This window comes from Chiloscyllium punctatum, chromosome 9 (assembly GCF_047496795.1).
Source record: "Chiloscyllium punctatum isolate Juve2018m chromosome 9, sChiPun1.3, whole genome shotgun sequence".
NCBI lineage: Eukaryota > Metazoa > Chordata > Chondrichthyes > Orectolobiformes > Hemiscylliidae > Chiloscyllium > Chiloscyllium punctatum.
In genome coordinates, this window is record NC_092747.1 from 25,449,108 (window position 1) to 25,475,333 (window position 26,226).

General features: G+C 38.4%; 1 protein-coding gene across 2 annotated transcripts in view; it reads left to right on the forward strand.

Moving 5' to 3' along the window:
* rab6a (RAB6A, member RAS oncogene family) overlaps nucleotides 1–25,931 on the forward strand; it is a 74,018-nt gene extending 48,087 nt beyond the window's left edge. For both annotated transcript variants that reach the window (XM_072577075.1, XM_072577074.1), the window contains exons 5-8: nucleotides 5,326–5,437; nucleotides 8,548–8,641; nucleotides 22,487–22,553; nucleotides 23,723–25,931. In XM_072577075.1, the coding sequence (XP_072433176.1) occupies nucleotides 5,326–5,437; nucleotides 8,548–8,641; nucleotides 22,487–22,553; nucleotides 23,723–23,787 (338 nt within the window). In that variant the 3' untranslated portion in view covers nucleotides 23,788–25,931. The remainder of the gene's footprint in view (nucleotides 1–5,325; nucleotides 5,438–8,547; nucleotides 8,642–22,486; nucleotides 22,554–23,722) is intronic.
* Nucleotides 25,932–26,226: the final 295 nt, after the last annotated feature.

Sequence of the window (26,226 nt, forward strand, 5' to 3'; positions counted from 1 at the left end):
GCAGAGCTGGTTCCCCATCTCTAATATTCATTCACATGCACGTTCTTTCAGGATCGCAGCAAAAAAATTAAAAGCCCCTAATCACATGCATGATTCTGGGACTCCCAAGTTCCAACTGTTTAAAACATTTCCAGACCCCTCATGGCTCCTGCCACAATTAGTTGATGCATTTATAGCTAAAAAATGAAATTGTGATCCTAATTGTATGATATTTGAGCAGCCGATGCTAAGTTTTAAAAATGGATGCAGTATCCTCTGTTAACTTCCTGCAGGATTAAGTGTGCAGCCTCGCTTTGTATTTCCGTCTGGTATAGATTTGAGAGAGAAATGGTCACAGCTGCCTGCAGACGATTTGCAGATTTTATAGTCAAGAAGCAGCATGTCTTGGGAGAACTTCAAAAATTCTTGAAAATGTTACCAGTTATTCTCACCTCTGAAGCGTACCCAAACATGTCATCCAATTCCTTAAATTGAAACTTGCCTTAACACCAACCTCAGAGCACCCTTTTCAGCATTGAGAGTTTTTCATGGATGCTTATGCTACCAACTTTGTGCTGGACTTTAGTGAATTTCGTGTAGAAGTTTAGATTTTAGAAGTAGTGAAGCCAAATCAAGTGGTATCTTATGATCTCAGGACCAGAGTTGACTCACTCAGGCCTCTGTGTGAATGTGTGGGATTGAATTATTTACACTGTCAACACGAAACACAACCATTTTCATTTAAGGCCTAGAGCCATGGGAAATGTGAAATTTGCATGTTGCCTCATACATAGTTGTCACCATTGTACTACGCATGTGTGCATGTGAATGTTACTTTGAAAATTGATTAGAGTAAATGTATTGTACTAAATGCGGAGGAAAGTGGTCCTGTAGCATATTATGAATTCATTGGAACTATCGCGTTATTTTGAAGAAGCAATCCAGGTAAAGTTGAACAATGATGGTCCCTTTAACAAGAAAAATATGCATATTGACTTCCTCTGATTTTGAATCAAAACATTTTCCCTTATTAAATCTGGTGCTATGCACCATCTCTGCAAGGACTGAAATATCCTGGGATAACTCATTACTTCCTCGGTCATACCATTCAGAGCATTGCAGTTAAAATTAGGACCTCTCTGAAGGATTGCTTAATGTTTTATGAAGCAGTATACTGAGGTGATATCCTCAACTTCAGCTTGTAACGTTTTTGATTTAAGTTTGTGATTTGAAAAAAAAAGCATTCTTAAAACTACATATGAAAGGAAAGGTTTGCTCACTTAACTTCATCTCCCAATGTTCTTGCTTGATTTGAAGCCAAACCTAACCATAGGGCTGGAAATAGCTTAAAGGAATTTCTTGTTCCAATTTACAGGTTTAGTGTTATCATCGAATCATACAGTACAGAAGAGGCCCTTCAACCCATTGAGTCTATAATGTTGAAACTATGCTAAATCTACACTAGTCCCAATTTCTAGTACTAGGCTCAGGGTCTTTCATATTACATCACTCCAAGTGCTCATCTAAGTACTTTTTTTTAAAGGTTAAGGTTACCAGCCTCCATTACACTACCCAGGCAATGCGTTCCAGATTTCTGCCACTCCTAGGTGAAAATAATTTTCCTCAAATCCCCTCTAATTCTCTGGCCTTTCACCTTAAAAGTGCGCCCCTTTGTTATTTACCCTTCAACTCGAGGAAAGCAGCTGGTTTTTTATCCCTGTTCATGTTCCTCAAATCTTATGAACCACACTCGTTTTCCCCTCCCGCCCCAAACTTTCTCTGCTCCAAATAAACAACTCGAGCTTATCTCTCTTCATAGCTAAAATTCTACATTGCAGGCAGCATCCTCGTGAATCTTGTCTGCACCCCTTCCGGTGCACATGCTTGCAATGATGTAGTGCCTGGAACTAACTGCAAATCTCCAGCTGTGGCGTAACATAACCTCCTGGCTCTTATGAATGTCTTGACTAATAAAGGCAAGTGACTAAGTGCTATCTTAATTACCCTATTTACTTGCTTTGTCACCTTTTGGGATCAGTGGGCAAACACCCCAAGATTCCTCTGAGCTTCCCCTACTGTTCTTTCATTCATTGAGTACTCCTTTTTCTTATTTCTTCCGAAGTGCATCACCTCACACTTATTAGGGTTAAATTCCATCTGCTTATGTGACTGATCTGTTTGTCCTCTGTAGTGTCAAGCCACCTTCCTCACTGTCAACCATATACACAGACACGTGTGTTCTTATTGACCATAAACAATAAGGGACCCTGCACTGATCACTGGAATATGTCACTGGATGCCAACCTCCAGTCACAAAAAACTTTCGACCACCAACTTCTGTCTCCTGCCACTAAGTAAATTTTAGGTTCAACCTGCCAAGTTACCCTGGATCTTGTGTGCTTTTACCACCTTTTTATCAGTGTCCCTTGTGAGACCTTGTCAAAGACCTTGCTGAAATCCATAAGCTATGTAACTGCACTGTTCTCCTTTTATGCACTTGGTCACATCCTTGCAAAAATAGAACTAGATTTGTTAGGCATGACTTTCCTCTAACAAAATCATGCTCACTGTCTCTGATCAAACCTTGCCTATCTAAATGGAGGTAAATTTTCTTCTTCAGAATTTTATCCAGTAGTTCCCGTAGCATTGACATGAGACTCGGTGGTCTGCCCTTCCCGGTTTATCCTTCTTGAAAAATGAATTCAGGTTGCTGTGGGGAGACCAGTCATCCGGACCAAGGAATTTATGCACTTTTAAGCCCACCAACACCTCCAAATACCAGCTTGTTCCTTTTGTCAATCTGCTTGAGAACCCCACAGTCCTTTTTCCCCAAATTCAGTACCCTACATCCTCTTCCCACTTGAAGACCGATACGAAGCACTCATTTAACACTTTGCTCCAATGTCCCCTCCCCTGGCTCCACGCACAGATTTCCCCCTTTGGTCCCTAAACGGCATTATTGTTTCCTGGTTATTCTCTTCCCCCTTATATTTGTAGAATATCTTGGAATTCTTGCCTGCCAGTATATTTTTATGGCCCCTCATTGTTCTCCAAATTGCTTTTTTGAGTTTCCCCTGCACTTTCTCTTCTTTGGCCTCTATTGATTTTGCTCCCTTTCTATCTGTCCCTTCATCTTTCCCTTTTTGTCCAATCCTGAATATCTATAGATATCCAGGTATCTCTTGCTCCTAAATTTTACCCTAAAGGGAACATGCCGGGTTTATAGTCTTTCCCAGTATCTTTTTGAATGCCTTATCAGTCTTCTGTGGATTTGTCCTTAACAGCTGCAATTTTTAATTCACTTGTGGTATGTGGGTGTTGCTGGCTGTCAAGCATTTATTATGCATCCAAATTGCCCATGAGAAGGTGGTCGTGGCCTGGTTCCTTGAACTACTGTCATCCATGTGCACGAGAGAGAAAATTTCAGAATTTGGAGCAAGTGATAGTGCAGAAACGGCGGTTTATTTCCAAGTCAGGAGGGTGAATGGCTTGGTGTTGAACCTGCAGATGGTGGTGGTGTCCATGTATCTGCTGCCTTTGCCCTTCTAGATGGAAGTGGTCTGGAAGGTGCTGTCTGAAGATCTTGAGTGATTTCTGTCGTGTATCTTGTACTTGGTACACACTGCTGTTACTGAGCATCTGTGGTGGAGAGAATGATGCTTGTGGATGTATTGTCAGTTGAATGGGCTGCTTTATTCTGGATGGTGTCAAGCTGCTTGTGTGGTTGGAGCTGTATAATCCAGGCGAGTAGGGATATTCCATCATGCTCCTGGCTTATGCCTTGTAATGGTGGACAGGATGTGGGGAGTCAGGAGGTGAGTTACTCCCCATTTGAAACTGGAGCTGTATTTTTAAACTGGTAATTCTTACATTGTTTAGCTGATGCATGTATGCCTCCAAGCTGTAATATTGATTGAAGTTAAGGGTGCTCATTGATAAATAAAACTTTATATGACACCTTATGAGGCAAAGATGAGAAAATCTGACTCCTAAATTGGAAGTCCTAAATTATTAGAAATTTATAAATCTCACTGAAGCAATTTGGTTGGCTGCCTGTGCAAGTCAGTCATTTTCCATGCTTCATTTTATGTTTTATACTTTCAAATGTTTATTCGCCCCATTTAAAATTGAATGGACTATGCCCCTAGCATTGTCTCTCATACACTTTCAGCATATTAGAAGTCCTATTAAAGCATAGATTCCTTTTGTAACCTTCCCATTGTTATCTTAGTGTTTTTAAATTTATGCCCACTGAATAGCTGCTTCACTGGTTAGTCTCCATGGCTCTTAACACATCTTAGGATTTTTGAACATCTCTTACATCACCTCTTGATCTCCAAAGGAGCTACTTATTTGATAGTTCTGGAGAAGTTGCTTTTTAAAGGCATAATACTCCAGCTATTTTTCTTTAAAGTGTAACATGCAGCATCTTGTTTTGTATGTGGAACTTGACGTTAAATCAAAGGTAAAAGAAGTAAGATAGTGATACAATAATTCCTTAAGTTTTGGCCTTGTAGGTAAAGCGAATCTCAATCTCTAGTGTTGAAAAAAACGAGAAGCAGATTTCTAATTATTTACAATAAAATTCAAATAAGGCTGAAAGCAATCTAGGCATTTGTGAAGAGGGTTAAATTCTGTTCTGAGGGTATCAATTTAGTATAATTGTTTGAGAGGAATCACTTCCCCACTATATGATCTAAAATGGAGCTTTCTTTCACACGAATTGCATCCTGTGTCCAGCAAGCCAATTGCATAGTGATATTTCAGAAATATGCATAATTGAAAGTATCCACAATTCTGTTTAGTGCACAGGTTGGGGCTATTGATATTTTGTGCAAGGAAATATTTGTTTCATTCATTTGTGGTTTACTTTAAGTTAACTGTGCCTTTCAGAAGTGAAGCACTTAGTTAAAGCTGCTCATTTTTTGAAGAGGATGGGGCCTTACATTTTATGTTAATATTGAATTTTATGCACAATCTTCTTACCTGTGTTAGCAGCAGTTTATTGATGTAATGGTTTAGTATGAAGAGATTTCATGTAAGAATGTTCACTTAAATAAGTCCTCAATCACATTGCTTATTGGCATTTGGTGAGTTTTTTTCCCCCTGTGAAACATGCTGAGGGAAGTAGGTTGGATTTTCCCAAGTATCTTCCGTGATCATCTTGTAACTCATCATTGCGATGTAGAGAACAGGAGGAATTAATTATAATTATCTATTTTAATTTCTTTAAGTTTCTTGCTTTGTTGTCTATTTGTCACATGGGACACATTTTTAAAACACCGAACTTTGCTTGTATTGCTGGGTCAAATTTGCATCTAACACTCTTTCTTTTTAAAACAAAAGATGTAAACTCCTTCCAACAAACCACAAAATGGATCGATGATGTCCGAACAGAGAGAGGAAGTGATGTTATCATAATGTTAGTTGGGAATAAGACTGATCTTGCTGACAAAAGGTAAGTTTTTCTTGTGAAACCTCAACTGCAAGAAAGTAATGTTCTCTTTCACATATGATCCTCCACCTTCTGTCAAATTTCTGTACGGACTTGTATGAAGATGACTTGGAGAGTTACCATTGTGTTTAAACCCAGGTAGCCTTTGCCCACAACAAATAGAAACAAAGTGCTGGAGAAACACATCAGGTCTGGAGAGAGAAACTCAGTTCATGTTTTGACATAGTTAATTAGTTAACAAATTTAATTACTCGAAACATTAACTCCTCTTTCCATAGATGCTGCCAGACCTGTTGAGTTTCTCCAACACCTTTGTTTTTATTTAGGCCTGCAGCCAGTGCAACATTTTTGTTTTTATATTGGTTGTTTTCATCATCCTTGCCTGGTGACCTGTTGTCTGCATATAGAGTCATAGAGGTGTACAGCACAGAAACAGACCCTTCGGTCCAACTCATCCATGCTGACCAGATATCCCGACCCAGTCTTGTCCCACCTGCCAGTACCTGGCCGATATCCCTCCAAACCCTTCCTATTCATGTACCCATCCAGATGCCTTTTAAATGTTGCAATTCTACTAGCCTCCAACACTTTCTCTGGCAGCTCATTCCATACACTTATCACCCTCTGACTGGAAAAAGTTACTGCCTAGGTCTCTTTTTATATCTTTCCCCTCTCACCCTAGACATATGCCCTCTAGCTCTGGACTCCCTCCACCCCAGGGAAAAGACTTTGTCTATTTATCCTATCCATGCCCTTCATGATTTTACAAACCTCTAAGGTCACCCCTCAGCTTCCGCACTCCAGGGAAAACAGCCCCAGCCTATTCAACCTCTCCCTGTAGCTCAAATCCTCAACCCTGGCAACATCCTTGTAAATCTTTTCTGAACCCTTTCAAGTTTCACAACATCTTTCCGATAGGAAGGAAATCAGAATTGCACGCAATCTTCCAACAGTGGCCTAATCAACGTCCTGTACAGCCGCAACATGACCTCCCAACTCCTGTACTCAATACTCTGACCAATAAAGGAAACCATACCAAATGCCACTTTCACTATCCTATCTACCTGCGACTCCACTTTCAAGGAGCTATGGACCTGCACTCCCAGGTCTCTTTGTTCAGTAACACCCCCTAGGACCTTACCATTAAGTGTAGAAGTCCTGCTAAGATTTGCTTTCCCAAAATGCAGCACCTCGCATTTATCTGAATTAAACTCCATCTGCCACTCCTCAGCTCATTGGCCCATCTGATCAAGATCCCATTGTAATCTGTGGTAACCTTCTTCACTGTCCACTACACCTCCAATTTTGGTGTCATCTGCAAGCTTACTAACTATACCTCTTATGCTCACATCCAAATCTTTTGTAAGTGGTTGATGTCCCTAATTTGTTTACAGACCAAAGGTAGTGAATTCAATTTGTTCCTTTGCAAATGATATTAACATGACAGAACAGTCAGTTTGCCAATTAGTTTCTGCATCATGTTTCCAGATCGCTTTCACTCCATTTCTTTCACCTTTTCTGATCTAATGTTGAATATTGTTTATTAGCCGAGGACTTCCTCTCAGTCATTTCTTCATATGTTCCAGAGGTATATGGGAGTATACATGCAAATTCAGTTGTTGTCTATCTTTCCCATCAAAGCACCTGTGACATGAAGCAGCTCTTGGAAACCTCCCCGCTGCAGTTTTAACTGTAGGCAATAAACCAGAAAGTGTTTCCGCAGCTCTTTGTGACAAGAGAAGTCTCTCCTACACAGTTGGTGTAAAGTGCCTGTCAACTACTTAAAACTGTTTGTTTGTACCTGATTGTGCTGTCCTTTCGTAATTTTAAATACTTCAGTTATATTTCTCTATGGTCTGCATTTTGCAAACGATTGTCTTTCTCAAACAGTGCAACTTCCTATTGAATACATTTTTACTCTGTCTAAAGTCTCTCATAGGATATTCCAGTGCTTCATGCAGAATCATTATCTTGTATAGGATCATTGCCTCTATATACAAAATACACAGCATTCCAGATACTTGAACACTGGAATTTTTTAAAGCATATTTGGATTGTGAACATTATTTATTCATGCAATCAATGAAGAGAAATTTTGTACTGGCTGGTCGGTTCATAACAAAACCAAGTCTTTTTTTTGTCCTTGAAAATATTGACTTTGCGATAGGGATGAGTACCAAATCGTATTCCCTAACTCTAATGAGGAATGGAATTCTGAGAATGATGTATTTAACCTGGTGAGCATTCAATCCACAAAGCTTTCTGATTACTTTTGACTCATTGGAGAAAATCAGTAGCATTCAGTACAGGAAGGGTACATGAATAGATTCATAGATGTTTGACTTACCTGTAAAATTTTATAACAATGTTGCTTTTTATAGTTATTCTATAAAGTATTTGTTTTTGGAATGTAGCAGTTAAGTCTCTAGGGCAGCATTTATTGCCTATCCTTAATTGCTGTTGAGAACATAGTAGTGAACCTGTCTGGAACTGCTGCAGACCTTATGAGCATTTGCAATGTCATTAGGCAAGGAATTCCAGGACTTTGACTTGGAAGAGAGTTCTGTTCATTACTAGGTTGGACACTAAAATATACAAAGGCTGTATTTTTTTTAACCTTGTATGAAAATAACTTTGCAGAATGACCTATTTATCCTTTTGTCCAATAGCACCAGAATAAAAGCATCAAGGTTTAAATCTGAGAACATAACTCTTTGAACATCTGTCACCTATATTTGGGCAATTTTAGAAATTTTAGACTTGCCCTTTGGTTCCTTTATTGTGTTTTTGAACAAATCACTTTGTGGGGATTTCTTGTTTTGACCAGAAACTTGCTATTCTACTCTGTACTGGGAGCAGTAATACATTCTATAGAATCTGTGATTTCAGATTTTTCGTGCAGCTTTCTATGTGCTTGTCCATTTAATTTGAAGCTACTATATGAAGCTAGAATGGCCTATAATCAGAAAATATTAGCCTTTAGTTTGGGATTATCACTTGACCATTGACTTTACATAATCTGTTCTCTAAAGTTTGCCTACAATATATGATTCATCTTTCCAACTCACATTTACATTTGGAAAATTTATTGTAAGTTCTTTCATCTGTTGCAGGCAAGTTGCAATCGAGGAAGGAGAAAGAAAAGCCAAAGAACTGAATGTAATGTTTATTGAAACTAGCGCTAAAGCTGGCTACAATGTAAAACAGGTAAGTGAGCAATAAGAATACACTGCTGGCAGTGGTTAGCACTGCTGCCTCACCGTGTCAGAGACCCAGGTTCAATTCCTGCCTCAGGCCACTGTGGAATTTGCACATTGGCCCCGTTTCTGCGTGGGTTTCTTCCGGGTGCTCCGGTTTCCTCCCACAGTCCAAAAATGTGCAGGTCAGGTGAATTGACCATGCTAAATTACCCATAGTGTCAGGTGAAGGGGTAAACGTAGGGGAATGGGTCTGGGTGGATTGTGCTTTGGCGGGTTGGTGCGGACCTGTTGGGCCGAAGGGCCTGTTTTCACACTAATCTTAAAATAAAACTCTGTCTGACAGCACCTGTGGGAAGAAAGCTCTTACGAAATGTTATTGGACACACAAAATTGCTTTCTTTCCACAGAGACAGCAGAGTCAGAGTTAATATTTTGAGTCTAGTGACATTTCGTCAGAGCTTTCTTCTCTCAAGTGCTGCCAGATTTGTTGAGTTTTGTCCACTGTTCCTGTTTTTGTTTTTAAGATCCAGTATACATAGTTCTTTTTGTAATAACAGTACATTTCAGGACATATTTGCCCCACTTCCCCTCCAAAAAAAAAAAGTTGTGAACCTCTGCAACTTTCTTAATAGCAGCAGGAACATGGATTTTTTTTATTATTCACCTCTTCTGAATCTGAAGTACAGCTGACAATTGGACATTTTTTCCTGTCTGCAAAATATTGCACCTTAGGTCCAAAGGTGAAAAACACCTTTTTACCTCTAATATCAAATGAGATGAAGACTAGCCTTCTGTTGAATCATTTGGTCATACTACTTATTTTTAAGATCCCCGCCCACTTCTCTACAACAAGCTAGAACAGGTACAGTACTGTTTGCTTTGTCCATCAGCAATGCCTTTAAATACTATCTCCTAACGAATATTTTGTGCACAAGCAACAATGAATTTCCAAGTGGAATTTTTCCTTTTGCTGCACTATAGATTTTTAAAATTTTATCTTGTATAATGTATCCTGCTACCCAGACAAAGCCTACAGTGTTGAACTGTTGATATGCTTTGTTTTACAATTTGTTTTTTTGTCTTGCCTTTTGTCAAGCAAATAATAAAGGTGAACAGACAGCTAAAAACTTGAATACTTTATTTATTGGAAGCAGTGTAACGATAGGTTATAATGTCTATCAGTTCATGATGTTTTGTCATCCTGTCTTCTACCAATTGATTGCAGGGATCCAATGTGAAGAAATAAAAGCCTTGTGCCGGCTTAATTAGAATTTAAATCCAAAATTAGTAATCCAGCTAATCCGATAGATATCTAGTTACTACTTGGAAATGTGCTGGAATACCAGGAACCCACACTTACTAAGATTGCTGTTTAGTCAATTTGTATGAAACTCAAATTATCCTGAAGCATTTTGGCTCCAAACAAAGCTGGAGTGCTTTAGATTGGCTGGCTGTTTCTGTAATATTCAGAATTTCACTTCTGGATATTTGATTAAATGTTTGTCTGGTTCATTTTGCAACTTTTCCAATAATTAACTTTCTTTGCTTTTAATACATTGGGATGGGTGGGGGGGACTGCTAATTTCAGGACTTGTGCTTCTAATGTATTGCATATGATGCCTGCTGTCTTTTAAGGTGCTGGATTAAATAAACAAGTATGCAATTGATGGAAATTCTGCTTTTTAATCCTGTCTTGCTTTATGAAACCTTCCCTATATTTTAATTTGTGCTGTTGTTTGCATAATACTGTATATGTAGTTCCATTTAATTTTATCAGTTTATTGCTCGTCAGGGAAACTATTCCTACTTTAGAATTTTTGAAACACTATTCTCGTGCACTATAACTTGCTCTCTCTTTACCTGTGTGCTACTAAATCAAGTGAAAGCTACTAATTCTCTGGATTGCAAAATATTTTTAGCAAATTGAGATCATACAATGCGATAGTCTTGCTTTGAATTTGTTGAAAGGTAATATGGTGTTCTCAATTTCTGTTGTGTATTGGGGTTTTGGATTTAGAAAGTCAGCTAAATTAGGATTGGTTTGATTACTACTGTAGGTTAAATGGGAGGAATATTTTCAGAGTTTGATCACTCTTGCTTCCATTTCACAACTAAAGAGGATCCTTCAGAGTGAGTTACTGTAAGCAGTGCAAGAGAGTACCTGGCTGGTTACACCATAAGACATAGCAGAAATTAGGCTATTCAGCCAACGAGTCTGTTCCGCCATTCAATCGTGGCTGATCAGTTTCTCAGTCCGGTTCTCCCGCTTTCTCCTTGTGCTGCTTGAACCTATCTATCCCAGTCTTAAATATACTCAATGACCTGGCCTCCCCAGCCTTCTGTAGCAATGAATTCCATAGATTTACCACTCTCTGGCTGAAGAAGTCTCTCCTTAACTCTGTTCTAAAAGGTCTTCCCTTTACTCTAAAGGCTGTGCCCTCCGTTCCTAGACTCTCCTACCAATGGAAACATCTTCCCAACATCTTTTCTGTCCAAGCCATTCAGAATTCTGTATGTTTCAATTAGACACCCCCCTTCCCCCATCCTTTTAAACTCAATTGAGTATAAACCCAGGGTCCTCAATGTTCCTCGTATGTTAAGCTTTTTATTCCCGGGACCATTCTTGTGAACCTCCTCTGGACCAGTACATCCATCCTGAGATATGGAGCCCAAAATGGCACACACTACTCCAGATGTGGACTAACCAGAGCCTTTTAGAGCTTCAGAAGTACATCCCTGCTTTAGTCCTCTCAAAATAAATGCCATCATTGCATTTGCTTTCCCAACTACTGACTCAACCTGCAAGTTTACCTTGAGAGAAACCTGGACTAGAGCTTCCAAGTCTCTCTGCACTTTAGACTTCTGAATTTAGAAAATATGCCTCTGTACTTCCTATCAAAGCTTGACCTCCTGCTTTGCCACATTATACTCCATCTGCCATTTCTTTGCCCACTCTCCTAACCTGTCCAAAGCTTTCTGCAGCTTCCCTGCCGTCTTAATGCTACTTGTCCCTCGATCTATCTTTTGTATCATCTGCTAGCTTAACTAGAATGCCCTCAATCCTTCATCTGGATCATTAATGTATTAGTGAAAAGTTGTGGTCCCAACACTGAGCCTTTTGGAACACCACTTGTCACCAGCTGTCATCCTGAGAAGGACCCTTTTATCCCCACTCTCTGCTTTCTGCCTGACAGCTAAGTCTCTATCTATGCTAGCTCCTTGCCTCTAACTCCATGGGCCCTTATCTTACTCAGTCTCCTCCTGTGCAACATCTTGTCAAAGGCCTTCTTGAAGTCCAGGTAGATAACATCCATTGGCTGTCCTTGGTCTAACAACCTCGTTTATTGAGAGGCATGGAGTTCAACAGCATGGAGGTAGGCCCTTTAGCCCAAGCTGGTCCAAATTAACCCAATTTCCCTGCATTTGGCCTATTTCCTTCTAAACCTTTCCTATACTTTTGAGATGTTGTTGATGTACCCACCTTAACTATTTCTGCTGGCAGCTCATTCCATATGTATGTCACCCTCTGTAAAATAATTGCCCCTCAGGTTCCCTTTTATTCTTTCCCCCTACCTTTTAAACTGATGCGCTCTAGTCCTCGATTCCCCAACCCTGGGTAAATAGTGAGTGCGTTTACCCTATCCATACATCTCATGATCTTATACACTTCTATAAGATTCTCCCCTCAGTCTCCTATGCTCTAGCTTGTCCAACCTCTCCCTATAATTCAGACCCTTGAGTCCTGGCAGTGTTCTTGTAAATTTTTTCTGCACTCTTTCTAGTTTGATAACATTCTTGCTTAAGCAAGTTGACCAAAACTGAACACAATACTTCCAAGTGTGGCCTCACCAACGTTCTGTACAATTGCAACATAACTTCCCAACTTCTCTACATAATGCCCAGACTGATGAAGGCCAGTATGCCAAAAGCCTCCTTCACTGCCCTGTTTACTTACAACTCCACTTTCAGAGAACCGTACACCTGGACTCCAAGGTCCACTGCACTCAAGACCCTATTACTCACCGTTCACTTCCTCCAAGAATTCTAGCAGATTTGTCAGGCATGACCTTCCCTTGAAGATTAGAGTGGTGCTGGAGGCGCTCAGCAGGTCAGACAGCATCTGAGGAGCAGGAAAATCAACGTTTCTGGCAAAAGCCATTCTTCATCTTTCCTCTGATGAGAGTTTTGCCTGAAATGTCAATTTTCCTTCTCCTTGGATGCTGCCTGACCTGCTTTGCTTTTCAAGCACTACTCTAATCTCCTCCAGTATCTGAGGTATCCACTTCTCCCCTTGATGAAATCAGGCTGACTTTGCCCAATTTTACGATACACTTCCAAGTATTCAGAAATCTTATTCTTCACAATGGATTCCAGGATGTCATCCACGACTGAGGTTAGGCTAATCGATCTGTAATATTCCATCTTTTGCCTTACTCCCTTTTTAAACAGGGGTGTCAGTTAGTGATTTTCAGCCCCCGGGACCCTTTCTGATTGTAGTAATTCCTGAAAGATCACCAATAATGCCTCCACTGTCTCTTAAGCTATCTCACTTAGAACTCTGGGGTGTAGTCCATCTGGTCCAGGTGATTTATTCATGTTCAGGCCATTCAGTTATTCTAGCACCTTCTCCTTTGTGATGGCCACCATACTCTGGTCTGCCCCCTCACTCTTTTGAATTTTTGGGATATTACTTGTGTCTTCTGTGAAGTGTGATGCAAAGTAATTTAGTTTCTCAGTCACTTCCTTATTCCCCACTACCTTCGCCTTTGTGTCATTTTCCAGCGGTGTAATGTCTACTTTTGCCTCTTTTTTTGCCATTTATATATCTAAAGAAATTGTTATAGTCTTTGATATTACTGGCTAGCTTACCCTCGTATTTAATCTTCTCCATCCTTTTTCTTTTGCCTTCTGTTGGTCTTTGTAACGTTCCCAATCCTCCTGATTTCCTACATCATAAACTTTCCCTTTTGCTCTTATGCTCTTCATGTCTTCGCTAGTCAGCCATGGTTGCCTCATCTTCACTGTAACATGCTGCCTTTTCCTCTGGATGAATTTCTGTCTCTCTTGAATTACTCCCAGAATCTCCTGCTGTTGCTGTTCCACTGTCTTTCCTGCTAGGCTCCTCTCCCAGTCAATTCTACCCAGCTCCTCCCTCATGCCTCACCTTTATTCAGCTGTAACACCATTTACCTCTGCTGTCTTCTCCCTCTTAAATTGCAGAGTAAATTCGATCATGTCATGATCACTGCCTAAGGGTTCCTTCACCTTTAGCTCCCTTATTAAGTCTGCCTTATTGCACAACACTAAATCCAATATTGCCTGTTCCCTTGTGGGCTCCTCCATTAACTGCTCCAAAAAGCTCCATAGACATTCCACAAATTTCTTTCCTTGTAATCCACTACCAACCTGATTTTCCCAGTCCACCTGCATATTGAAATCCACCACGATCATTGTAACTTTGCCTTTCCTACACATCTTTTCTATCTCCCGGTGTATCTTGCTTCCCAGCTCCTGAATACTGGTTGGAGGCCTGTACGTCATTTTTTTTATCCTTTTGCAGTTCCTCAATTCTACTCCCACGGATTCTACACCATCTGACCATACTTCCATTTCTTTCTTTTGATTTAGTTTCATCTTTAATAATAAGGCAACCTTCCCCCTGCACCCCCCCCCCCCCCCCTTGAATGTATATCCTTGAATGTTTAACTCATAATCCTGATCCCCTTGCAACCATGTCTGTGATGTCCACCACATTATAGCCTCCAATTTCAATCTGCGCTACAAGCTTATTTACCTTGTACTGCATGCAAGTCTTTGAAGATCATGGCCCAGATTTAATGATCCTAGTAGTGGTAAATGCTAAGAATGTTCACAATACAAATTTTGAGGTGCCTACTTGTGCTTGAATCCAGAAATTGTGGTTTGACTGTATGGGCTTTGGGTGCAGCACGTACTGAGTTCTGCTAAGACCTGAAAAATGTGTTGCTGGAAAAGTGCAGCAGGTCAGGCAGCATCCAAGGAGCAGGAGTATTGACGTTTTGGGCATAAGCCCTCCTTTTATTGCCCATACTTTTATTTAAGGCAGTACCTAGCAGATATAGAGCCTGTTAAGTGCAGACTTTTAAAGCAGTAAAATTGTGAAAACACTCTGGATCTCAAGGAATGCTACCACCACACCAAACTCTGATGCAGCCCTGGCTTGTCTTCACTTGGCTCCTTTGGGGTGTAGCTGCAAAGGAAATAAACTTTTTTTGTAATGAAGCTGAAGGCACAAACTTCAAAGGGTCATGGGGCATGATACCAGGATTGAGAGATAGGGAAGGGGTGGTGAAGTTTTGTTTGTAATCATAACAAAGATTTGTTGATTTAGTGAGAAGGAATGAAAATTTAAATGCACAAATGTATATTTTGTGGATCAATCAGCAGTTGTACTTAAGAGGAATGTCTGAGAACATTGAATTTGTCAAAAGATAGAAACAATGACTTATTTGGTTGTCACAGAATTGATTCCTCTGTGTGCTTTTCATTCCCTTAGGACAATCTGCCTGAGAATGTAGTCACATCATGTGAGGAACTGTAGATGTTTACCTCTTCCTGTTGTGTAAAATTTGATTGCATCAATTTGTTTCTTGTATATTTCCTTAAGTAACCCATGCTGGCAGCTCTCATGTTTTCATAATTTTTTTTTCCCCCCCCAAGACCCTAAATTGAATACACTTAAATTGATTAATATAACCATATTATATATAAAGTACAAACTGCTTTTAAAAAAGGAATCTTCAAATTAATTTTAAGAAGTTGGACGCCTCAGTTGGAATAGTGTTGGAAATGAAGCCCTGCTATTGCTGGAGTAGTTATCTTTTTTTAAAGAAGCAAACTAATTGATTTTCGGACCCAGGTTGATAGAAAACATGAAATCAGATTTCCATACTTAAAGATCATTAATTATTGCATGTAATTAGTTTCTAGTTATAAACAATTAAGCTAAATTAAGTAAACTCTACAATTGTTTTTAATTCACTCATGTAACATACACTTATTGTCCATCCCTAATTGCTCTAGAGAAGGTGGTGGTGAGTTTCTACCTTAACTGCTGCAAGCCCTGAGCTGTAGGTAGACCCTCAATGCTGTTGGGAGGATGTTGCAGAATTTTCAACCAGCAGCAATGAAAATTAAAGCAAAATCTTGTATAAACTCCCTTTTTAGACAAATGAGTATAAACAGTGGTGGAAAGGAAACCCATCCCCACAAATGTTTGGAGGGAAAACTGGAAGAACCGTTTTGAATTCTTTGCTCACAAGATCTATTGGGTTGATTCTTGCTGCTCTGAAAGTTTCTTCAGTCTTTTTCCGAATGCTTCCACTGGTTTGCAAGAAGCACAAGATGCCTGATTCACTTACATGATCTATCCTTTTGGAAATCGCAACTTGCGCCATCTGCTAAAGGACTGGTGGACTGGTTTTCCTCAGGTTTAAAGTGGCTTACTGAAGAAAAGTGAGGTTTTGGCTACTGCTGACTGATTTATCTTTTAGTCTGACAGCTTTTCTATCTCTTTTTTCACTGTCTAAGCTGTTCAGCTACTTGACAACCAATCTCTGTTTTTGGATGAGCTGGGGACTTTTGTCATTGATAAATCGTCCTTGGTTCACAAATCAGTCAGCTTCAAACGTAAGCAACTCCTCAGCTTCCGGTTTGTCTGCACATTGCTGAAACCCACAGCTACACAGAGATGACAGTGTGTATCAAATTATTTGCTTTCAAAAGATGCAGCCACCCTTGTAGATCCCTTTTTTTAAAAAATACAGCTGTTTCTCACTTCACTCCAGGTTTACAAAGCTCAAATATGAAAGACAAGATTGAAAGCAAAAGTATGAAAGTGAATAATTAGTGTAGCTCTATTTTCATTGTTCTGAATTATAATGCTGTACTGTGAAAAGTCAACCTAACATATCCAGGCAGTTGGAATAAATGTAAAACTTAAGTGCTGATTCTTGAAGTAGAAAGACAGGGCTAGGTAAATTTGACAGTATTTAAACTTGGTATCATTATCAATTACATTTCCACTGTGGCACATTGCATTTGTTCTGAGCAATGGCAAGGTCCAACCATAAAACTAGCATTTCAGCAAAAAGTACATTTGAATCCTCTTCAAGTAGACAAATCCAGAAGTAAATCAACCTTTCAAAAGTGCAGGTTACTGAACCAGGTCAATTGGTGTGTAGTTTCAGCAATTGTTGATCTGGAATGGGAAGCCTTTTTGCAACTTCCATCAGGTTCTTGCTCTCAGGTCAAAGATTTTGTAGGAAATTTGGTGATTTATTATTAATAAACATCCATCTATAGTTTCCAAGAATGCAAGTATGAAAGCAATAGACTGTTACTGCAGATCATTTGGCAGTAAGATTCAAGCTAATAAGTAGTCTTGCTATAGAGTGCCAGCTGTTTGTGTGGTTAGCCAGAAATTGATTGAAGCTTTGCAATGTATTTACTCAAGCACCAAAGCACAGGCATTTAGAGGGCTTAATTTTATGTGGTGTGCTTCAGTGCCTTCAATTTATAGCCTGTCTCTTAAATGCATCGTATGCTTGAACACAATTCTGTTGTGTGTGCCTATGGCAAATTTAGTTCAGTCCAATGGTGTCTACCTTTTAGGAAGTGTGTTGGGTTTGAGGCTATTTAACAGTGACATCAGATTTAATATCAAATTGAAATCTTGTGAAGCTTATTGGATTTTCAATTAATAAGAAAAGAATCATGCATGCTCTACCATTCAATAGGGTCCTGGTTGTTCTAGCCAGAAGTGGGTACTGCAGATGCTGGAGGTCAGTCAAGATTAGAGTGGTGCTGGAGAAGCACAGCAGTTCAGGCAGCGTTTGAGGAGCAGGAGAATGGACGTTTTGGGCAAATGCCCTTCATCAGGAATGATCATCCTGATGAAGGGCTTTTGCCCATAACGTTGATTTTCTTGCTGCTCAGATGCTGCCTGGCATGCTGTGCTTCTCCAGCACCACTCTAATCTTGACTCATGGTTGTTCTGACATTTCTTGCAACCACAATCCTCCCCTTTCTCCATAACCTTTGATTTCCCCCTACAGATCAAGAATCTGTGTACGTCTAGCCTTAAATATACACAAGGATTCTGTCCCCACAACTCTCTGCAACAAGGAACTCCAAATACATGCAACCTTTTGAGAGATGAAATGTCTCCTCATCTGAGTCTTCAATTAGTGTTCTTTTATTCTGAGACTATGCCCTCTGGTCCTAGACTCTCCCATGGGGAGGACCATCCTGTCAGCATTTACTCTATCAATCCCCTTAAGAATCCTGTATGTTTCAATGAGATCAGCTCTCATTCTTCTAAACTCTAGTGAGTAGAGTCTCAACCCATTTAGCCTTTGCACATAGGTTTTTCCTTCCATATTGGAGATCATCCTAGCGCACCTTCTTTGAACTGTCTCCAATGAAATAATATCTTTCAGGGGACAAAAATCAACACTCAGGTGCAGTAAGACTTTCCTACTCTTATACTCCAGCCTCACTGAAATAAGGGCCAACATTCCATTTGTCTTTTTGCTTTCTATGTGCTAGCTTTGTCTTTCATGCACAAGTACTCCCCAAGTACCTTTTTTGTGTTGCAGCATTTTGCAGTTTTTTTCCCCATTTAAAGAATATTCTGTTCTTTTTGTTGTCCCTTCCAAAATGAACAACTTTGCATTTTCCCACATTATACATATTGTCAACGTTTTGCCCATTTACTAACTCATTAATGTCTTTCTGTAAGCTGTTTGTATCCCCCTTATAATCTGCCATTCCACCTATTTTGGTGTTATCTGAAAATTTGGCTACAGTGTATTTACTTCCTTCCTCTAAGTCATTTAATACATAATGTAACCCATTGAGTTCCCACTACTGATTCCTGTGGAACCCGACTGGTCACCAACCTCCAAGAACTCCTTCGCCCCACTCTCTCCTTTCTGCCCATGAGCCAATTCTCTATTCATGTGAAATTATAAATCTCTGCAACATGGGTTCTTATTTTATGGTTTAACATACTGTGAATTACCTTTACTAACACCTTCTGAAAGTTCAAAAGCAACAATCAAAGGTTATGGTTCTCCTCCATGCATGTGGTTGTCACTTTCTGGAGAAGCTCAGACACTTTTTTTTTTCCTCCCCTTTTTTACGAAGCAATGCTGAATCCACTTGATTAGATTATCATTTTCCAATTTACTTAATTGATTTCAATGCACTCCCAAAAAAAGGATGTTCAGCTCTTTGGCCTGTAGTTACCCAATTTTTGTGTCTCCCTTTTTGATTTGGTCACATTAGCAGTTTTCAAATCATATGACACTTCTCCAAAATACCATGATTTATGGAAAATTATGACCAATGCATCTACCAGCTCTGTAACTACCTCTTAGGATCCCAGGATACAAGCCATCAGGGCTAGGGGACTTGTCTGCCTTTAGACACATTAGTTTGTCTAATACTACTTTGGTACTTAATTCTTCCTCCATATTCTTTAGGTTCGTCAGCCATATAGACTGCAAAATATCTGTTTTAACTCCTCTGCCATTTCCTTGTTCTCTGAAATTGTCACCTCATTAATTTTCTACGTTCCCTCCCTTTTTCCTTTGAGTTTGTGAGCTAAACTGTTTGTATTTGCAAATGTGCTTGATCTTATTTGAACCATTATTAAGTCAGTAATCTGTATTTGACACTTGGTCAGAGCTCAGAAACCATATTTCAATGTTGACGTGATACACGTACTTTTACCTAAATGCTGTACTTTCATGTACCTTTTTTATGTATGCAGTGTTGGTGTCCTACATGGAAATGCACCATATTCATCATTGCATTTAATTAGTTTTAATGCAACTTATGCTGTCATTAGTCAAAAGCCAGCAGAGGACAAAAATTTTATTTTACCATGAGTATGAAGATGTTTGACTTCCATGAAAAGCTGCGTGGAGTAACCATAGTTTTATTAAAAGTTTCACGTGTGTATGGGCCGATACTTCAGTGATACGATCACATTATAATCAACATTGAGCCGATTAGAGTTGCAACGTTCAGTTTTGCATGTATGTGTGCTAAATGCTAAAATCCATTGATGGTGAAACATTTAGTTTTGAGGATCTTTCAGGTTGAGTTCAATATTTGTGTCAAATGCATTATAAAGTAGTCTGCTAAAATGTGTAGATGTTTTATTTAACTTGAATTTTTCCATAATTTGCAGTTAGAGTATTTCTGTATAAAGTTGTTTGAAGTTGACAAGTCTGAACAGTAGTTTTTTTCTTTAAAGCTTATATTGTGTTTTAAAATTTGTTTTTCCTTGATCAGGAACACTTGTTGTTTCTTATTCTGATATTTCTTTTTCAAAGTTAAATTTGACTGTTTATAATCTCATAGGACTGGGGAGTTAAAGGGTCAACTTTTGAGTACTGAATAAGCGTTGACTTTTCAGTTGTTTCTCAAAGCCTGAAATTGTTAATATTCAGATGTTGTGTTCAACTTCTGGAGGAAATGATTATTAGGGTCCTGTCACTTCCAGTCTCTCATCTTTTGAAGTAATATAATTATAGAATATTCCTTGGAACTGAACATTTGTAACTAGGGAAGATTTCAAATTTGCAATCAGATCAAGTTAAGATATGAATGGTCAGGTGGTTTTACAAATACTTTACAAAACTGGACAAATAATGCTGTTCTGTCAAATTAAATGAATTACATGGATCAGGCTCATCAAATCAGGTGCTGTGCTTGCCTCAGTGACCTTATGAAGTGTACATTTCAGATTCCTCAACCAATCCTTCCCAATTCACCACTGAAAGTAATTGTCTATGTGGTAATCCCTTTTTCTTTTGGCTTTCTATATTTTGGTGTCATACTGTTGCTGTGATTTTATGTTTTAAAAATGGGCAAATTGTTTCACTCCTGTAACACCATGCTTTTACATACTTAAATATGTCAATGATTCCTCGTAGCATATCAGAAGAACCTTTTAGACCTACTGTTATCTGTGTTGCTGTGTAAGGGCAACTTATCTAGTCCCATTCCCCCACTTTTGCATGCGGTCTTGTGTATTTTCTCTTTAGTTGCTGATCCAATTCCCTCATGAAAGTTGCTCAATTCACCTTATAGAGCTTTCATGCCTTCACGTTACCTTTTATTTAGATTTAAAATACTTTAAACAACTAGTCATTTACTCAAACTTCTCCCTTTCAAACAGAATCTGAAATTCTATTCTAACATCACTAGAGGCTTCTTTATGATGAGGATTAATTAATTCCATTTCATTGTACGTTACCAGGTCTACGATAGCCTGCTCCCTGGTTGACTCTTGAATGTACTGATATACAAAATTGTCCTGGAAAAAAAACTCACTTTCTAGTTTGTCATTCTGCATTTGGATGAACATCATCATTAGTTCAGTACATTTCTTACGTGCTCCATTTGTACATTTCTGTATACTCTATCCTACAGTGTAACTGTGGTGAAATGTTTTATGTTCTATGGCTACATAAAGCACAGAATCCCATGTATCCTTTTAGTTATTGTTTCAACCTGCAGTACCAAATTCAACAAGTTGAGCATGCAGAATTTCTGGTCCCTCTGCTCCTTTACACCCTCTGACATGCCCTTTAAAATTGTATCTCTTATGTTGTCTCCTACTGAAATTTATCACTTCATACTTGCCTGCGTCTAATTCCATCTGACATTCTGCCAGTCTCTGTCCCCTTGAAGTTTATCACTCTTCTACTTATGGTTCTCAATTTTCAACATTTTTTGCCATTTGCAAATTTTAAAGTTGTGCCTTGGGCAATACAAGTCTAGGTCAAAAATCTAGATCGAGAAAAGCAAAAAGTGGTCCAAATATTGATTTCTGGGGAATCCAGCTTGCAAACGTTGCTCCAATCCCAAAGTATGCATTTACTATGCATATTTTCTTTATGTTAATATATATGTCAATATGTCAGTAATTACCTGTAGCAATTTTAGTGCACAAGGAACTTTACTTCATATGAAATATTTTTTAGTTTTACAATGAAACTTGGTTTTCACAGACTGTCCAGCTGGAGAATTTTCCTGATTAGTTTTGCTCAAATATTGGAATACTTTGTAATTGGGGAGTTGATTTTAAGTTAGTGTGGAAGTTGTCTGGACTACAATTTTTTGATGCAAAGCTTTTGAGTATAAATGCCTTTTGAACAGTTGACAAAAGGTAAGATTTATTAATAAAACGTGTAACTTTGTCTTTTTTTTAATGATGCTTAAAGCAGCTCTTAGGAAAGTTAAAACAAACAGAGAATGCTGGAAAAAACTCAACAGGTCTGGCAGCATCTGTGGAGAGCGAAACAGCGTTAACGTTTTGAGTCCGGTAGGACTCTTCTTCAGAACTGAAGAAGCAACGTTAACTCTGTTTCTCTTTCCACAGACTCTGCTAGACCTGAGTTTCCACAGAATTTTCTGTTTGTTTCAGATTTACAGCATCTACAATATTTTTGCCTGAAAGGTATACTGTATTTGGTCTATTAATTTATTTCTGCAATTTATTTTTGTATAGCATTTGATGATATGGGAATTTGCAGGAATTTATCCTTGCTGAGTTGATCTTTTGTGGCTAGATGATCAGGTTTTGGTTGGGACTCTTCAAATTTGCTTAAAGATGCAGTACAATTTCAAGGTCCTGAATCACCCTATTTCTGTTCTTGCATTCTTATTCCTAATTATATCCAAGCTTCCCCTTCTATTTTTTTAATTTTAAATTTTCTAATTTTATCACCTTTTCTACAGTTTTCTATAAATTATGAATAAAATCAAAAGTCAAGTTTTATATATATCTCCCCAGCTTTTCCGGCGTGTAGCTGCTGCCTTGCCTGGAATGGAAAGCACACAGGATAAGAGCAGAGAAGACAGTATCCTTTTCTTGGCTTGTATTAAATTTTCTTGCATTTTTAAAAAAATATATCTGTTCAATACAGCAAAATTATACTAACTTGTTCAACTTGGATTAAAATTAAGCAATTTTAGCAGAACATTTGACCTTATTTGTTTTTCATGTTTGAATTGATTTTACGTTCTGCATATAATGCTGGTGTTTCCGTGCAAGCAGATGGGATTTCTTTGCTGTTGGAGTCATACCTGGAATAAAAGAGGATTGTTGGAGGTCAATCATCTCAGCCCCAACTCATCACTGCAGGAATTCCTCAGGGTATTGTTCTAGGCCCAACTACTTGGCTGAATGAGTGCAACTCCAACAATGCTTGAAAATGTAATAGCTGCCATAAGGCATCCAGTCCATTATCTCCATCATTCTCTGCCTTCACTAATGCACATTGGCAATGGTATGTACCATCTACAATAATTCATGAGGTTCATTTGACAATACATTCCCAGTCCAAGACCCCTACAAACAAGGATTACAAGGGATCCAAATGAATGGGAACAGCACCATCTGCAACTTCCCCTCCAACCTGCACAATGCTGTCTTGGAATTATCTTATTCATTCATGGTTGCTGGTCAATTTCCTGGAGTTCTGTTCCTAACACTGGTTATACCGTCATAGTGGGGCTGCAGGGTACAAGTGGTCGGCTCGCCACCAGCTTCTCCCAGATAATTCGAGATGGGCTGTCAATGGTGGCCTAGCCAACAATACTCAGATCCCATGGACAACGATTATTTAGGTAAACGCAAGGGAATAGTCAGTCTTCAACGATTGCTTGGAAGTGTCAGAAAACTAGAAAAGGAAGACTAGTTGAGTGAAGAGAAAGCAGAACGAAATTGAATGAAGTGGATGTTCATCAGGCTTGTGTCAAATGTGCTACTTGTTCATTTCTTAAATTGCTTTTAGCACTAATGGAGGAGTTTAGTTCTGAGATTTGAATTGCTTTCATTTGGTACCATGTACTTAATTTGTTCTTTTAAAGTTGACACATTTTGCAATTATGTTTTGGGGGAGTGTTCAAACCGGATTTAATTTGAGGTTTCTTGTGTTATAATTGCTAGTTTGAAAGATTTTGTTAATTTTTTAAACTTAGAAATAGGCAGTGCATAGTAAGTTTCCTTAACACAGTTCAATTTCAGTGATCGATATAAAACTGGAAAAGACTCAAGAGCAACCAGTCAGTGAGGGCGGGTGCTCTTGCTAATATCGGCTCTATAAGCCACTGCTTATTTGTCATTACCATCCACCACAGTGTGAATATTGGCTAGTAATCTTACCCTGTTGGTAAAGTATTGCAATTCATCATTGCTGGCTGTCTTGTAATTGATCTATTAGCTTCACTAGCACAAACGTGGAGAAAATGTCAGTGTCTTCATTGGAAATAAATACAAAAATATGTAATTGCCAAAACTCAACTTGCATCAGTTTACTTTTAATCAGAAGACACATTTTGTTCTTTGCGTTGTATAATATTGCACTTTTAATGATGGAATTCTGTAACTGTTTAGTGTAAAGGACAGTTTATGCAGATAACATCTGAATGCTAAGTGGCTTTATGACAGTGACTACATTATCTGAACAATGAGACACCAGTGAATTAGACCTTTTTAATTGTTTTAAATAGGTTTCTCATTGTGATCTGTTGACAAAACTAAATTTCTCAAGGGTGCAAAGAGAACTAAAAAAACTTAATTTACACCAAACATCTCTTAAACTTTACAAAAATCTGTTAGTTTTAACAGTTCCATTTTGTGATATAACACCCAAATCATTGTGTGCATGATTCATCTATAATGCAATGTTGAGTTCCTTTTTTAGCACGTTGTGAGTCCAGCATCTTTTATAAAATTCTGTCACATTGTTTGGTTGTGTACACTAACATGGTGATGGCCACTCAGATGTGCGTTTTCAAATAATTATGCACTGTTTCCAGCTAAATGAATTTGCATTGAATGGGCAGAAAAAGATCAAAATCAACCCTTTGTGTTGTGGACGGTGGAAAGTTCTCTTTGCTCACTTGCGCACACGTAAAATTAAAATGTCATCTAGCATACAGAGATCACTTCAATTGTGCATTTGAAGGAAGGAAAACTTTCACATGCAAGACTTGTAAAATTATGCATCGTTTATGCCTTTTTTGTTCTAGGGCTTCCATATTGGTTAGAAGTTTGTAATTCTGTGTGGTTTGACTAACACACCCAGAATATAATTTAGCATTTTTATTTAACTTGGATTATCTCCCCACTTTAATTTATTCTGTACTCCAGTTTTTAAATCTTTTAGAATTGTGTGACCAATTTTTTTTTTGTCATGTTAGGTTTTACTTCATGAACACACTAGCTTTATTTTACATGTAACATTCTTTCTGATCTAAGTATCTGAAGTATGTTTAGACTAACTGGTTGTGGGGTGGAGAAACTGTTTCCAGTTAATGCTGTACACCACTTATTCCTATTGGAGAAAGTATAAACAAATGGAACTGTCATGCCCTTCAGTTGGGATTTTTGCATCCTTTAAGTGCCTACACCCATACGTTGTTAAAGTAGGGCTGCAGGTATGGTTGGTCTCATTGTTGCTAAGAATCATAATTCTGCCTTACTTTTGGTGTGGCATTCATGGGCATAGTGATGTCCTAGTTTTCATGAGACATCTATCAAAGTTTGGGATTTTGCCTGGAAATGGCTGCTTCCCAGCCTTGCATGCCAGAGCTGTAATGATTTGCTTATCCATTGTTAGGTTACTAATTTTTTCATAATTTTGCTACTGAAAATACTGTAAGATGGTGTGGCTTGGGTTATTTTTTCTATGTTTTTGCCATTTGTATTTTTTATGTAAAAACATTTTTCTTGGGAGTACAAGAAAATAACACTAAAATGAATTCCTTTTTCACCAAAATATCTAAATAGCTAAATAAATAATTATTATTCAAGCTCAACTGAGGAAGTTCTTTGACCAAACAAGAGCATGCTGATTTTTATTAGAACTTCTTTATACACTGACAAAACTAACAAGCTTGTGAACACTGTTTCGAGAGCAGCATTTTTCTCAAGTATGATTTGAAAATTCTTTCACAAATTGAGCTATCAAAGCTTCTGTGGTGCAGTAGTGTGCAGTTTCAGTAGTACGGTTTTTGAACAGAATATGGCTTATTTGGCTTGACTGTTGTACCCATGCAACTGTATATTCATTACTACTTTTGCGTATGTATTGTTACTATGATAACCCTTGAAGTTACGGAAAAAGTGGAAAAATTTTTGTCCAAAATATCACTAGTACCTCAGCTCTGTTTGATAATGTAAAATAAAAACCCAAAGCCTGAACAAAATAAACACCTGCCTATTCAAAGTATTTTAACTGCTGGTTCTTTATTTGTTTTATATTTCTTATGGTCTAAACTGAGAATTCTGGATGTAAAATTGAGGGGAAGATGATGAGTGATGAGAAATGACCATATAATTTAAGTTCATTGAAAACATTATGGTCTGTTCAGTGTGCTAGTCAGACCATTGCATGTCCATGAAGCACTTTTTTTTCCATCTTTGACACAAGTGAGAGCCAGGATGAATTGTCTAATATTAGAACAAGCTTTTAGCATCAGACCATAGTGCAGATTGTTTTACTAATTTTTTTTGCAAGTAGTTAA